The 16,575-nt window shown below is 36.1% G+C and overlaps 1 protein-coding gene across 1 annotated transcript in view; it reads left to right on the plus strand.

Moving 5' to 3' along the window:
- The window catches only part of PCNX1 (pecanex 1), a 164,352-nt gene that overhangs the window by 95,926 nt on the left and 51,851 nt on the right, over window positions 1-16,575 (plus strand). Inside the window, 6 exon segments of the mRNA XM_042943661.1 lie at window positions 358-415; window positions 2,494-2,711; window positions 9,065-9,218; window positions 11,819-11,851; window positions 14,981-15,152; window positions 16,073-16,183. Of these exon segments, the coding sequence (XP_042799595.1) occupies window positions 358-415; window positions 2,494-2,711; window positions 9,065-9,218; window positions 11,819-11,851; window positions 14,981-15,152; window positions 16,073-16,183 (746 nt within the window).

The raw sequence follows: 16,575 nt of genomic DNA on the forward strand, positions 1-16,575 counted from the left end.
CACATTCTAGGCTGTTATATTATAGCTTAAATATGTTCATTGCTTTCTTAAACACTCTCCATAAGAACTTTGTGACAGAGGCATTATTCTCCTGTGTTAGTGATGCGGAAACTGAGGGGTTTAAAAGGCTGGATGACTTGTCCAAGATCTCATTTAGAGGATGAAGAGATTTGAATATAGATACTCTGGCCCAGAGGCTGTGCTCTTAATTACATCTGTAGGAAAATGCTATTTCGCATTTTGAAGTACAAGGAACAGTGAAGAATATAAATGTCATCTCATTGTTAAAAGATGTATTTTTCCTTCTATTCCTTGACAAGCTGTTTATTTCCTGAAGTTTTTTTCATTTTATTTTAGTGACACGGATTCTCATGTATCCAGTTCTACCTCAGTTCGATTTTATCCACATGATGTGGTAGGTTTTCCTTTACTTTTAGAAAACGATGTGTATTCAGATTTAGTTACACAAATCAGAAAAATTGAAGTTCTAAAATGTCAATTTTGTTGTAAACTATGGCAAAATCACCTTTGCTGTCTCCTCGTGGATCTTTTCCTGTAAGTCCCTTGTTAGTAAACAAACCTAAAACACCATGAAATGTAATGAGCTATGTATGAATCAGTAATTACACTTTTGAGGTTATATTAAGGTTCATTTACTGACCAGTGTTATAACCTGTGCCATTTTAAAACTTCATTTTGAAAATTATGATTTTGAATATCATCTGACGTAACTGTTAGTTATTCACATGCCAGTATGTGTGTAGCAAGCTTAGTGATGGTGTCACTGTGTAAAAAAAAATATGCCGTGTGAGATACAGTGGGGATATTTTAAAAAGATAACACTGCTTTTGTCTTCAAGATGTTTATATCGAACTTAGAAAAGACAAAACAGATGAAATTCTTATGTGGAACGTGTAAGAGATACATATAAATAAATGTGCCAAAGGGATTAATTATTAGTGGCTTCCTGGAGATGATTAGTTGTGAGCTGGGTTCTAAGACCATAGATGTGAGTTGGCATAGAGCAGTGGTTTTGAACATTTGGCAATGTCTGGAAACACTTCTGTTTGTCACAGCTATAGGAGAAATGCTGATACTATAAAACACCGCACAGTGGACAGCACAGCCCCTAAAACAAAGAATTATCTGGCTGAAAATACCTGTAGTGCCAAGGTTGAGAAACCCTGGCATAGAGGATAAGAAAAAAAGTGTTCGGGGAGGCATTTGCCAGTGTTTAGAGATAAAAATGGCTACGTTATTTATAGGAAGCAAATTTTCTTTACTGTTTCCCGCATATGTGTTTGAAAAGTAAAGGTTGTCTCTGCTTTTTTGCTGGAGTGTATTCCAGGAAACTTCATAGGAAAGTAAAGAATAGGGATATGATTATTTTTTTTGTCTGTTTTTCACTGTTAAATAGTATGGGATCTTTGGGATAGTGAAATGCTGACTAGGGCTGTGCTACATTTGGGAAATTTTAGACTCTTTCATTTTTATTTTTATTTATGTTATTATTTTTAACATTTTTTAATGTTTATTTTTGAGAGAGAGAGAGTGAGCAGGGGAGGAGCAGACAGAGACGGAGTCACAGAATCTGAAGCAGGCTCCAGGGGCTCGAACATGGGGCTCGAACTCATGAGCCATGAGATCATTACCTGAGCCCAAGTCAGACGCTAAACCGACTGAGCCACCTAGGCACCCCTTAATTTAATTAAAAAAAATTTTTTTTAATGTTTATTTATTTTTGGGAGAGACAGAGAATGAGCACGCACGAACAAGGGGCGGAGAGAGAAGGAGAGAGAGAATCCCAAGCAGATTCTTCACTGTGAGCGCAGAGCACGTTGTGGGAGGCCCAGTCCCATGAACTGTGAGACCATGACCTGAGCTGAAATCAAGAGTCAGACACTGAACCAATTGAGCCACCCAGGGACCCCCTAGACTCTTTCAGAGGAAGGGAAAACTGGCGAACTGTTGAATGGACGAGTTAAAGCTAAGAGATGTAATGTGGTAATTTCCTGTATAGCGTCAGGTGAGCAGCCTGCCAAAACAAAACAAAAGTGAAGGAGATGTAGGAGGGATTTGAAAACTACAGTGATAGAGGCTGTAGGAAGAAATGAGAATTGAAAGCATTGAATCCAGTTCAGAGGAGCTTAGATTTAGTATAGCTTAATGAGACAAGGCCACAACGTGACAGGGAGAAGGGAAGCCACTAATGATACACTGTAAGTGATTTTTATAGATTCGCTGGCTATACAGTCATAATATGTAAAGATTCTGAATATTTTTCCCAGTACAACTTTTCTAAAAACCTATTGATTAGTTTGCTTTAAGTATATGTCCTATTATCACCTTCTGTAGTTTTTAATGATCATAAAATATCCATAAGGAGTGTAGAGAATTGAGGGGGCTTAGATCATCCGCAAGCTGATTAAGTAGCCCTTGAATCATGACTTGAGTAAAGATGTTTTAAGCCTTTCAGTGCTGACTTTCTTTTAGCTCTCTCTTCCACAGATTCGGTTGAACAGACTATTGACGATCGATACAGATTTGTTGGAGCAGCAAGACATTGACCTCAGCCCTGACTTGGCAGCGACTTATGGTCCAACCGAAGAAGCTGCTCAAAAGGTTAAACACTATTACCGCTTTTGGATCTTACCCCAGCTGTGGATCGGCATTAACTTTGACAGACTCACACTTTTGGCCCTGTTTGATAGGTGAGAATGTGGTGTGATATTAAAGATATATGTAGATTTTATTTTTAAATTGAAATGTCCCCAATTACCCATTGAAGTTTTTACTTGGTTACCAAGTTGGAAAATGTTTTCTGTTTTGGTCCTTTTTGAGATAAAATTTAACTTAATAGGGCTCGCAAACATTGACTCTCTTGAATTCATTAAAAATTTTTTTGTGGCAATTTTAATATGTTTATACCAAGAAATCTTTTTTATTGTCAATAAGAATCATGGAACTCTACTTAAAAGCCAGAGAATTTGAGGTGTTAGTGATCACACGGTTATAGGTAATATGACTCTAAATATAAAAGGTATTAGAGCACTCTTTGTATTTCCCTATTTCGTAGCACTTAATATATATTATATAATAATAATAATATAATAATATAATAATGCTTAATCATTTCGTAGTCTTAATGAACAATATTACTCTATTAAAACTTGGTGCTTCCTGTTGATGGAAGTAAAAAAGATTGGGTTTACTCTCCTATCTGAAACAATGAAAGAGAAGAAAAATGCACAAAACCTTGGTTTTTAAGGCATCGGAGGTACAACAAAAAGGACAGTGATTCCCAAGAGATGAAACACGTTATGTGAGCCCTGCAATTGCCCCAGCTTACTGCCTTAAGGGAGTTTCCAGGCTTTGTCGCCGGCTGCAACACGGGGAGGAGGTACTGAAATAGAGCCCAGCAGACTTCCTGAGTTGAGGAAATGGAGCCACGAGTCCAGGGAGACCAAGGCATCCAGCTCAGAATGTCAAAAAGAGGACTGCTGTTCACGGGAGAACCTCTGAGTTCCACAGCAGGTCTCCACAGCTGTCAGCAGAGCACTGATACGTGAGTGTATGTGAGGAAACTACCTGAGGCCAGGGGAGAAGCATGTGAAAGAGATAGAGGAACAGTGTCTGACACACAGGGACAGGAATAGTGTCTGTTCCCACCTGTCTGAATGAAAAAACTCATAATCCAAGTTTTATGGTGCATTGTGTAGAGTACTCAGGGAAGTCTTGCCTGAAAAGTGGGCAGTAATTAGCCCTAGCATGAGCACTGCTCCAGACCCACCAAACGAGTCATAAAAGCAAGACCTAAAATGATCAAACTGTTTCCAAGTAGCATAAAAAGGTTAAGAAGACTTAACAGAAATCTAAAAATTGTTAACCACCTAAAACTTTTCACAGTGGCATCCAACCAAAGATAACAAAGCATGCAAAGAAGCAGTAAAACATGATTTATAATGAGGGCAATAATGAATCTATTGAAACCAACCTATAATTATCACAGATGTTAGAATTAGCTGTCAAAGACATAAAAAAAAAAGTATAATTGGGGATGCCTGGGTGGCTCAGTTGGTTAAGCATTTGACTCTTGATGTAAGCGCAGGTCATGATCTCACAGTGCCTGAGATCAAGCCGCATGGGGCTCTGTTGTGATAACACAGAACCTGTTTGGGATTCCCTTTCTCTCTCCCTGTCTCTTTTCTGGTCTCACACACACAAGCACTTCCTCTCCCTGTCCCTCTCTATGTCTCTCTCCCTCCCTTTCTCTCTGTCTCTGTCTCTCTGTCTCTCAAATAAACTTGAAAAAAAATTAAAACAAGGGGCACCTGGGTAGTGGGTTGAATGTCTGATCTCACAGTTTGTGGGGTTGAGCCCCACATCAGACTTTGCTCTGACAGCGTGGAGTCTGCTTCAGGTTCTCTGTCTCCCTCTTTCTTTGCCCCTCCCCCCTTGCACTCTTTCAAAAATAAATAAATATTAAAAATAAATAAGTAAAAAATAAGTATTAATTGTACCCTGTGTTAAAAAAGTTGAGACATGAGAGATATTTTTAAAGATCCAGAACAAACTTATTGAAATAGTTCTTTTATAGAGATGAAACTACAATGTCTGAGAGATGAAAAATAAAACAGATGGGATTAATGGTAGATTAGATATCACAGAAGAAAGTATTAGTGAACTTGGAAGCATAGCAATAGAAACTATCCAAAATGAAACAGAGAAAAGAGTCCTCTCCCACTCCTGTCCCCCAGTGAAAAGAGCATGTAAATAAAATAAAAGTAAGCTGTGAGACAACTTCAAGAGACAGGAAGAGAGAAAAAATTTGGAAGAAGAGTTGGAAAACTTTCCAAATTTGATGAAAATGCTAAACATACACATTCAAAAATGTTCATGAACCCCAAGCACGTGAAACATGAAGAAAACTACACCAGAGCACGTAATTGCTCAAAACTTGTGGTAAAAATCTTTAAAAACTGCAAGAGGACAAAAAGACTGTTGTACAGAGGAATAAGGATAAGGAAGACATTAGATTTATTGTTGGAAATAATGCAAGTAAGAAGAAAGGGGATCAACATTTTTTAAGTACTGAAAGGAAAAAAACCCGCAAAACTGTCAACCTAGAATTCTTTACCCAGAAAAAGTATCTTTTAAAAGTGAAGATGAAATAAAGACGTTTTCAGACTGCAAAAAACAGAGAATTTTTGCAGGCAGACCCACACTACAGAATGTTGAAGGATATATTTCAGGCAGAAGGAAAATAATACCAAATGGAAATACAGACCTACCCAAAGGAACGAGGATCACTGGTAATGGTAAGTTAACTACATGGCTAAATATATGATATTTTTTTTCTTGCTAATTCAGTCCCTTTAATAATTGGATATTTAAAAAAACAATAACAATGTATTGTGTGATTTATGACCAGTAAAAGTAAAGTGCATGACAGTACCATAAGGCTGGGAAGGGACATATAAAAGCATACTACTGTTAAGTTTCTTATGTGAGTATATGAACTGGTATAACATCACTTGTAGCAAACCGCCATAAAATGTATATTATAATCCTAATAAACCAACCACTAAAATGTAAGAGTTCCAGCTAGGAGGTTAAAAAGGGAGATAAAATGGATTCATAAAAATTATGAAGGCAGAAAAAGAAGGAAAAGAGATCAAGAACATATCGACAGATAGAAAATAAATGACAAGATAGAAAAAGTCAAAAATTGAATTGGGGGAAAAAAGCAAGACCCAACTTTGCTGTCTATAAGAAATTTCTGCCTTTAAATATAAAGGCAGAAATAGGTTAAAAGTAAAAGAATTGAGAAAGCTACACCATGCTGATACTAATCAAAGTAAAGCTGGAATATTAGTATTATTGTCAGACACAGTAGATTTTAGAACAAAGAATATTACTAAGGATAAAGAAGGTCATTTTTATAAAGATAAGGGGTCAGCTCATTCATAGGATTCAATCATCCTATATGTTTTTACACTTAAAGCGGAGCTTCAAAATAAAAGCTAATAGAAATAGAAACAGGGGCACCTGGATGGCTCAGTCGGTTGAGCATCTGACTCTTGGTTTCAGCTCAGGTCATGATCTCATGGTTTATGAGTTCGAGCCCCATGTCAGGCCCTGCCCTGACAGTATGGAGCCTGACTGTGATTCTCTCTGCTCCTCTCTGGCATGCGCGCGCACTCTCTCTCTCTCTCTCTCTCTTTCTCAAAATAGATAAATTAAAAAAAAAAAAGACAAATAGAAATAGACAAATTCACATTATAGTGTAATTCAATACCCCTCTCTGAATAATTGATTAGAATAAATATGTAGAAGATCAGCAAGGACATTGCAGACTTGAACAATGCCAGCAGCCAACCTAAGTTGAGTGACATTTATGGTACTCCACTCAGAACAATGAAATACACATTCTTTTTTTTTTTTTTAAAGTTTATACATTTTTGAGAGAGACAGAGCACAGGTGGGGAAGGGGCACAGAGAGAGGGAGACACAGGATCCGAAGCAGGCTCCAGGCTCTGAGCCGTCAGCACAGAGCCTGATGTGGGGTTCAAACTCCCGAGCAGTGAGATCATGACCTGAGCCGAAGTTGGACGCTCAACTGATTGAGCCACCCAGGCGCCCCAAAATGTATATTCTTTTAAGTGCAGCTGGAACATTTACCAAGATAAACCATATTCTGGTCCATAAAATAAGGGTCAAATTTAAAAGGATTCACGTCATACTTAGTGTGTTCTTTGACTGTAGTGGAATTAACGATAAGTTAAAAACAAAAAGAACCTTGGAAAGTCCCTAAATATTTTTGGAAGCTAAATAATACTTAAGAATAACTCATGGATCAAAGAAGAAATTAGGAGGGAAATTAGAAAGTATTTTGAACTGAATAAGAATGAACACAACATGTCACAGTATTGGGGCTGACAGTAACACATTACTCAGAAGAATTTATAGCCCTAAATAAGAAGAAAGGCCAATTCAGTGACTTCACCTTCCATCTTAAGAAACTAGAGAAAGAAGAATACACTAAGCCCAAGTAAGCAGAAGAAAGAGAATAGTAAAGAACAAAGCAGAAATCCTCTAGAAAACGAAAGCAATAGAGAAAAATGGAGGAAACCAAATACTCAATTAAATTGATAAACCTTTAGCAAGGCTGATTAGGGAAAAAAAGAGAAAAGTGCAAATTGCCAGCAACAGGAATAAGATAAGATATCACTACAGATTCTATAGGTGTTAAATGGATAATAGAATATTATGATCAGCTGTATGTGAATAAAGTTGACAATGTACAAATTTCTTGACAGATATAAATCATCATAGTTCATTCTGAATGGTACATTACCTTAATGGTACTATATCTATTAAATAGAAATTGTAGATAAACACCTGCCCACAAAAAAAACTCCAGGCCTAAATGGCATCAAAACAATATCCCAAATCAGTTAAGTGGAGAAATGGTAGGCTTTTCAACAAATGGTGCTGTAACCATTGGATTTTCATATGAAAAAAACCCTTTTATACTTACATTGTACCATATTATAAAATTATAAAAATTAACTCAAAATGGATCCTAGGTCTAAATGTATACTCTAAAGCAATGACATTCCTAGAAAAAAACAAAACATAGTAGAAGAAAAATTTTTGTGACCTTGAATTAGGCAAAATTTTGTGCATGTGACACCAAAAACAGTAAAAGAGTAAGTTGGTAAATTGGATTCATCAAAATTTAAAACTAGCAGAGACTGAAGGGGAGCACACGTTGAGTAACGAGAACTATAAACAGTATGTAATGTAGTGGAAGGGCCAAGGATCATTGGATTTGACAAATCTAGAATTCCACAACTGCCATATAAGAACAAATGAAAATACTAGTGTTTATTGATTTGAAAATACTATTGAACTTGTTTTAATCTGAGAGAACTATGAAACAAACCTAGTACAGAGATACTTGTTAACTTTTTTAGGTCAGTTGATTTTAAATATGGCATTGACTTAATAAAAACAATAAATTTTTTTTTTGATTATAAAGATATTTCTTTACCCATTCTAGAAAATGAAATATGCAGGAAGATTTTAAGACAACAAGGGCAAACCATAATCCTTCCACCCAGAGAAGACCATTGTTAGTAGTGTCATTTTGATATATCGTCTTTTTTAACCCATATGTGTATTCTTTTAAATAACAGCGTACATCTTCCTATACATACAGTTTTGTGTCCTGCTTTCTTTGCATAGTAAATGTACTGAGCATGTTCCCATGTCAGTAAATGATTCTTAAAAATAAGACTTTTAGTAAATATTTAACATTTTGTGAATATAATTTACCCAAGAAGTAATTGAGATAGATTCTTCTTTTTTGCTGTGACATATAAAAATCCTCTCCATTGCTATATATAGTATCTGGGTCATCATACTGTTTCTTTGCAGCATCAGTTTAATAAAATCTGGAACTGTCTCAGCAGGTTTGATAGAGGCAGCATTGGTGGTTTTTATTACTGTCTTCATTCTCAATGTATGTAATAGCTTGTATAGAAGTAATTCTAGTAAATTAGTTTTGAGATTATTTCAGACGATTTCGAGATGTGGAAAATGAAATCACTTGGTGTCAAAATTTGGTTACAAACTTTGTCCTATAAAACCACTTTTCAATTTAACTTTCTAGAGACTGTTCTGAGATTTTGTTTTTCAAACTTGTTTGTGTGTCTCCTTTTATTTGCTATTCAGGTTGGTTAGTTATTTGGCAACAAATGTAGCAGAAAATGTGACAGATGTTACGAGTAAACTTTTAAAATAGAAATTAAAATTATGCATTATGATTAGAACTTCACAATTTACTGTAGCATGCTTTATTTGCACATAAGATTTTGTGTTAATTTTCCACACAAACTGGTTTCTTTTTCAGTGTGATCCAAAACTTTATTCAAAACCAGCACCAAAAAAACATGTTAGCAAGGACAGTATCAACTTGTTATTGAGGTCTTCCCTTTTTTCGCTCTAGTTACTTTCTTACATTGATGATGTACTTACTTGTATATTTTTCTGTCCACAGAAATCGTGAGATTCTGGAAAATGTGTTAGCTGTCATCCTGGCTATTCTTGTGGCTTTTTTGGGATCTGTTCTTCTCATACAAGGCTTCTTCAGAGATATCTGGGTCTTCCAGTTCTGCCTAGTGATAGCCAGCTGTCAATACTCGCTACTTAAGGTACCAGCATCTCTCTTGTTTTCCGACTAGGGAGTGATATTTGTGATAAAAGGCGGAGGTTTTGTATCATTCATGCATTATAGTAAGATAATTAATTTTTAAATTTATTTTCCCTAGATGTTTACATCAGATAGGGAACCAAAGGACATACGAACTTTAAAAAATAATGATATGTAAATGAAGCATCCTTGAACTATTTTTTTGGCAAGGGTGTTAAAATATTTGGTCATTTGTTAAAAATAAGAATTAGCATTCTTGAAATTCATTTTAAAAATGCCAACACCACCTCTCCCAATATTTTAAGTCTTCTGTAGGTGAAATTTATTAAAATCCATCATCGGTTAGGTAGAGAAATGTCAAGACTAGTATATATATTCTTTGGGACACTGAAAGCAGAAGATTGATATCCCTTTGCTATTTAAACAGTAGGTCTAAAGTGCCAAATGTTATTAATTTTAAGTTTTCTAAAAATGGAAGCCTCAGATACCTAATGTTTCACCTTCCATGCAAAATCAGTGTGGATTTTGTCAATGCGGACTGTTTGCTTTTTTTCTGAGCTAGGAAAAACCCTTGCTCGTATTGGTTATTTGCCCAATATATGCTAACAGGCAGAACTTCTCCCCCGTCCTGAAAACTATTTGTTCAGCTCTGTCTATACCATCAGCTGTACTTTCTCTGTTTATAGACAGACATCTAGAATAAGCTGCCTGTGTCAACTGCTCCATTTCTTCAAGACCCATCCATACTTTTTTCCTCATTGCACTACTGAAATTATTACAGTTTGTATGAGTTAATAATCTCTAATTGCCAAATTTATGTCCTTTCTCATTCTTCATTCTTTGTGAGTGCTGTATCATTTAGTACCTTGTGAATAATATCTTCCATTTTTATATTATCCTCATTGTTGGTCTGTGATTTTATGCTACTCTGATGATTATCATACTTTTCAGTTAACTTTATTTACCTTTGTTGATGCTTCTTTGGTCTTTGGACTGCTTCTTAGTTTATGAGAATTTTTTAGGGTTTTATTTGGCCCTCTTTTCAGCCTGCAACTCTTTGCCAGTGAAGCCACACTTTTTTATTACCTTGTTACCCCTTTGAATGGATTATGTCTAGATTTATGTGTCACAGTCTTCATCTTTCTCACAAGCGTTAGTTCGGCATACTAAGAGGCATTTGGGCACATTAAGAAAAAAATTTTTTTTTCAGTGTTTATTTTTTTGAGAGAGAGGAAGAGAGGGAGAGACAGACAGGGCATGAGTGGGGGAGGAGCAGAGAGAGAGGGATACACAGAATCCAAAGCAGGCTCCAGGCTCTGAGCTGTCAGCACAGAGCCCGATGCGGGGCTCGAACTCATGGACCCTGAGATCGTGACCTGAGCCGAAGTTGGCCCCTTAACTGACTGAGCCACCCAGGCACCCCAAGAGCACATTTTAAAAATAGCACATCATCATCTTCTGATAAATGTTTTTCTTTCCCAGCTCCTATGCTTTTGACAATAGTATACTGACTCCAAATACCAAAGCCTCTATCCCTTACTCCTCAGTCTGTAATAACAAGTAACCAAGTCCCTTTGATTAAATTTGGTGATTCTCTGTCAAAATTTCTGGCCTTTATTCTTCTCATTCTAACCATTATAATCCATCCTTTTATTGCCTTAAACTATTTAAATTCTTGCTTCAGTGTCTCTTGTCCCGCGTTAACTTTGCTCACTGTTCTCAGGTTAATCTGGTTAGATATGGAAAGGTAAAAGATGACTGAGATTTTAAAAGTGTTTTAGATTTTAAAAGTCTGTTGACTAGAAGCATAGTAATATCATAAACAGAAGGACTGGAACAGAGACTTTTAGAGGCCAGATGTTGGAATTGAAAGAGTTTAGAGCTTACCTGGTGTCCTGTCCAACCAAGGGCCATGGCAAACTCAGTGAGCTTGGTCCATTGTAGAGTTGTAGGGTGGTAAGAGATAATCCTAGTGAAATTGTTTGGCATGCTATTGGAAATGAACTGGAACTTGGGAGAAAAGCCCTGATTTGGGAAGTAGCTGCAAAATACCTTTTGAACATTTTTATGGAAAGTTGATAAAATCTCTTATAGGGAGACAGCTTAACTTGATGATTTTGAAAATGAAAATGATTTTGAAAATGCAGATAATATACTTAATACAAATACTGTGGAATTATTTAGTAAGCTTGGAACTTGTGGACAGAACTAGAATTCTTATAAGAATTCTTATTTCCTGAATGGAGTGGTGTCATGTAAGAAAGCATTGTACCTTAACTATACTTAAGTGTGGTAATGAGCCAAGGAGTAAGATGGACCTATCTACCATATGCCATCTCAGTAATGTTAAGCTCGATGCAAATTATTAATGAACCACAATAAGCTTAAGAGTCTGGAAAGATGTGAGATCTCTTCTGACACCACAGTGACACCAGTATCTGGAGCTGATATTTCATCTGCTGTTGATATTTCAACAGAATTAATATAGGTCATTTCTTACCTGTAGAATATTTTACTTGAAATTATTTCATGCATTTTGAAAGTTGCTTATAAAGTTATCAGGACCTCAGTACTATAATCTGTCTTTTGTTTCATTTTTAGAGTGTTCAACCAGATTCTTCTTCTCCCAGACATGTAAGTCATTCTAATATGCCTGTCATTTGTAATTTCCTAACATTTATCAAAGCCCCCCCCTTTTTTTTGTTATATGTCAGATTGAATTAAGATTTATGTTATTATTTTCTCATCTAAGTTTTGACATTCTACTAGAAATACAGGCGATGTATTAGCATGAAGTAAAATGGCATTGTAATTGTGGACTCTGAATCTAGTTTGAAAATGAGCATAATAATTCATTTTCTGACAGCCTGTTTCAGGAGGAAATAATCAGGTCGACATGGTTCATAAAACTCTTAGTTATTTCATAACTTGCATTTAGTAAATTTTGAAGAATAAATCATGAGTAAGTATTAAAAAATAGAATTTTGAAGAAGGGGAAACTGTACATTATTTTGCTTAGGTAGCCATTAGGAGGAAGAAGAAAGAAGTAATACGTTGATCTGGTGTTTAGACCTGTGGACTCTGAGGAGATTAAAAACCTTATTATTCACTTTGTGACTTTAGAAAAATAGTATTAGCTGATACAGTATTTTTTGTGAAGTATGATCCAATTTTAGAACTCACCATAGAGTATTTATTTAATACTTAGAAAGTCCAAAGGGCATTCTCTTTAAAGTAGTTCAAAAACAGACTCCAAGAACGATTTATGATGATGCTTCTTTCTTGAATATTATTTCTACCCATACACTGGAATACTTAATAGAGTGTAGGTGAACAAAACAAGGAGGCAAATGATTTTCTTTCAACTGATTGTTTAATATTTTGTAAGAATGGTTTTGAAGTGTATTGATATATGGCAGCATTGTTTTTAATTTCAAATTTTGATGTAATTTGAAATTTAGGGAAAAGTTGTAAGGATTATGCAAAGAATTCCTGATGCCATTTATCCAGATCCCTGTGTGAACATTTTCCCATATTTACTTACTCTCTTTCTAGTTCTTCTCCATCCCTTCCCCACCCCCCTGGCTCCACACACACTTCTAAGAGTGAATTGTAGACACACGTCCCTTTACCTCTAAATTCTGCCATGTATGTTTCCTAGAAACAAAGGCATTCCTTTATATTATTAATTCAATATAATTATTAAAATCAGGACGTTAAACATTGATAGAATACTATGTACGAATCTACAGATGTTACTCCGGTGTTTCCTGTTGACTCGGTTGGCAATAGAAAATGCCTGATTTTGCATTTGTTCTTTTTAGCCTCTTTTAATCTGGAGCAATTCTTTAGTATGTGTTTGTCTTTCACGATATTGACACTTTTGATGAGTACATGCCAGTTATTTTGTAGACCATCCCTTAATTTGAGTTCGTCCGATGTTTCTTCTTGATTAGATATAGGACTTGCTTTTTTGAAAGGAAAATTATGAAAATGATACGTTCTTCTCAGTGCCTCGTATCAGGAAGCACTTGATGTTCATTTATCCTTTTACTAGTGATGTTAGCATTAGTGTGCTTTCATATTTTGGCTAAGGGTAGTATCTTCAGGGTTTTTCAAACTCTGCAGTGTTAACATCTGGGGCTGGATAATTCTTTGTTGAGAATTGGTGGGAGGGAGGGGTGTTGTCTTGTGCATTATCGGATGTATAGCATTATCTCTGACCTCTACCCATTAGATGCCAGTAGCACACTCCGCACCTGTGACAACCAGAATGACATTGGTCATTGGTCATTGGACATTGCCAAATGTCCTCTAGGGGCAAATTTTGCCTCTGAAGGACAAAATTTCCTCCCATTCCCTTGAGAACCACTTCTTCTTATAATGTTACTGTTTTTCTTCTAGAGTTAATATGTGTCTCATAGAGAGACTTTATATATGTCTCCTTGCCCTGGAAACTTCCACCTGCTTGTTTTCAGTAAACATCTTACTGATATTTCTTGTCTGAATCAGTTATCATTTGATGGTTGCCAAGTAGTAGTTTTCTAATTCCATCATTCCTTCCACATTAGTGGACTTCTTACTGTAAGAACTTTCCCTTGTGTCTTTACTTACTTGTATTGGTATGGAATCATGGATTCATATTTTATTCAGTGGACAACAATGTTAGTAACATTATTTATTTTGATGCACAAATTGTTCCTCATCTGGCCATTGGGAGCTCACCAACCTGCCCTTTCTGTCCCTTTGACATATCTTTATCACTCTTTAAGTACTTCCTTCCTTTTCACAATAATATGTTCCAGGCTTATCTTATAATTTCCCTAACCCTAGCCCCAAATCAGCCTTTTCTCTGTGAAGGCCTGGTTTTTCGTTTTTGTTTTTTAACAAATAATGCTATCTCTGAACTAAGATTTTTGGGTGCCTGGGTGGCTCAGTTGATTAAGCATCCAACTTCAGCTCAGGTCATGATCTCACAGTTTGTGAGTTCAGGCCCCACATTGGGCTCTGTGCTGACAGCTCAGAACTTGGAGCCTGCTTCAGATTCTGTGACTCCCTCTCTCTCTCTGCCCCTCCCCTGCTCACGCTCTGTCTCTGTCTCTGTCTCTCTCTCAAAAATAAAAATAAGCATTAATTTTTTTTTTTTTTTAACTAAGATCTTGATGCCAGTAATTTTTATTACTTGAATGCCATTGCTTTTAGGTCCTCTCTGGATAAAGCTAGGAAATATATTTATGTATACACATATGTGCATGCATACATGTATACACACATCTTATATCTTAGTTATGTGTGTATTAAAAATAATAACTTCAGGGACATCTGGTTGGCTCATTGGTTAAGTGTCCGACTTCAGCTGTGGTCATGACCTCACGGTTTGTGAGTTTGAGGCTCACATTGGACTCTGTGCTGACAGCTCGGAGCCTGGAGCCTGCTTTGGATTCTGTGTCTCATCTCTCTCGATCCTCCCCTGCTCGCACTCTGTCTCTCCGTCTCTCAAAATAAACATTAAAAAAATAAATACTATTAAATTAAAAAATAATAATAAGTTCATACTGATACCTCGAATTCCAGCCCAGTATCACAGGGTTCATTTGATTCTTCTTCCTTCCCATGTTTGTAATTCCCTTCTGCCACAGTCAGAAATTTGGCTTCCATATGGATGCATTTTGAATCCTTAGAATATAAGCCATCACAGATCTCACTAGCTGGTTGTGATTCATAAAATCAATTAACTTGACTTTGTTTTTGTATCATTTTCAGGGCCATAATCGTATCATTGCCTACAGTAGACCAGTTTATTTCTGTTTGTGTTGTGGTCTTATTTGGCTCTTGGATTATGGTAGCAGAAACCTTACTACAACCAAGTTCAAATTATATGGAATAACTTTCACTAATCCACTGGTGCTGATATCAGCCAGGGATTTAGTTATAGGTGAGTCATCTTTATTTCAGATCTTAACACTAATTTATTTGTATACAAACAGTTCCCTGATAAATAGGTAAAATGGTTTTAATAAGCTTACTTTGCTGTTTATTATAATTTTCTCAGTGAGGAACAAAACTGTAGGGCTATTATGAATGAAAAAAATTAATGATGAACACATATTATAGTAATTCTTTTGTTCTTGAAACAGATGCAATGGAAGGTTTCCTTTGGATTCTGTATTGCAGGTTACTATTATATGAAAATGGTTGAAATAACTTTAAAAGCTGTTCTTTGCCATTGAAAAATTAGGGGTGGCTCAGTGGCTCACTTGGTTAAGGGTCTGACTCTTGATTTCAGCTCAAGTCATGACCTCCTGGTTCATGGGTTCGAGCCCTGTGTTAGCTTCTGCACTGACAGTGTACAATGCAGAGCCTGCTCGGGTGTTCTCTCTCTCTCTCTCTCTCTCTCTGTCTCTCAAACAAACATTTCAATAAAAGAAAAAAATTATTTAAAATCCAAGAAGTTACGCAGAGAGAAATAACTTAAAATGGTATCTTTTTAAAAATTGCTTAGGGGCGCCTGGGTGGCGCAGTCGGTTAAGCGTCCGACTTCAGCCAGGTCACGATCTCACAGTCCATGAGTTCGAGCCCCGCGTCAGGCTCTGGGCTGATGGCTCGGAGCCTGGAGCCTGTTTCCGATTCTGCGTCTCCCTCTCTCTCTGCCCCTCCCCCGTTCATGCTCTGTCTCTCTCTGTCCCAAAAATAAATAAAAAACGTTGAAAAAAAAATTAAAAAAAAAAAAAATAAATAAAAATTGCTTAGTAGTTTATATTCATTTTGGATTTTTTAAATCATTTTATGATTTTAAAATGAACAGAAGGATGGATGTGTATACTGTTTTTAATATGCTTTTCTTTTCTTCTGTAGTGTTTACACTCTGTTTCCCAATAGTGTTTTTCATTGGTCTCCTGCCTCAGGTGAATACGTTTGTTATGTACCTTTGTGAACAATTGGATATTCATATCTTTGGTGGTAATGGTGAGTACTTCCTTTTAAACACAACAGGTTACAGTATTACTTTTACAGGTCATTAAGTAATAAACTGAACATTAAAATACTTTTCCAGTTTTCATTTTAGAATTTCAATTAGAAAGAAAAAAGGCATTTATTTGATAAAGACTGAGCAGGAATTAATTTGTAGATAGAAAAAAGTAAAGTCTGCCACTTTATTGAAAGATCCAGGAATAGCGGAGTTACTTTGTAAGAAGTGATGGCGTTCTATTGTCAAAAACTAGAAGCTGTAGTGAGTTTAGGTAGAATCTGTATAGATGTATGAAATATTTAAAAGTTATCTATCCCAAATAGATTGACCCCTGACACATGCCAATGTATTTGGATTTTGAACTAGTGTATATATTTGGTATGTCTCT

This window comes from Panthera leo, chromosome B3 (genome assembly GCF_018350215.1).
Source record: "Panthera leo isolate Ple1 chromosome B3, P.leo_Ple1_pat1.1, whole genome shotgun sequence".
NCBI lineage: Eukaryota > Metazoa > Chordata > Mammalia > Carnivora > Felidae > Panthera > Panthera leo.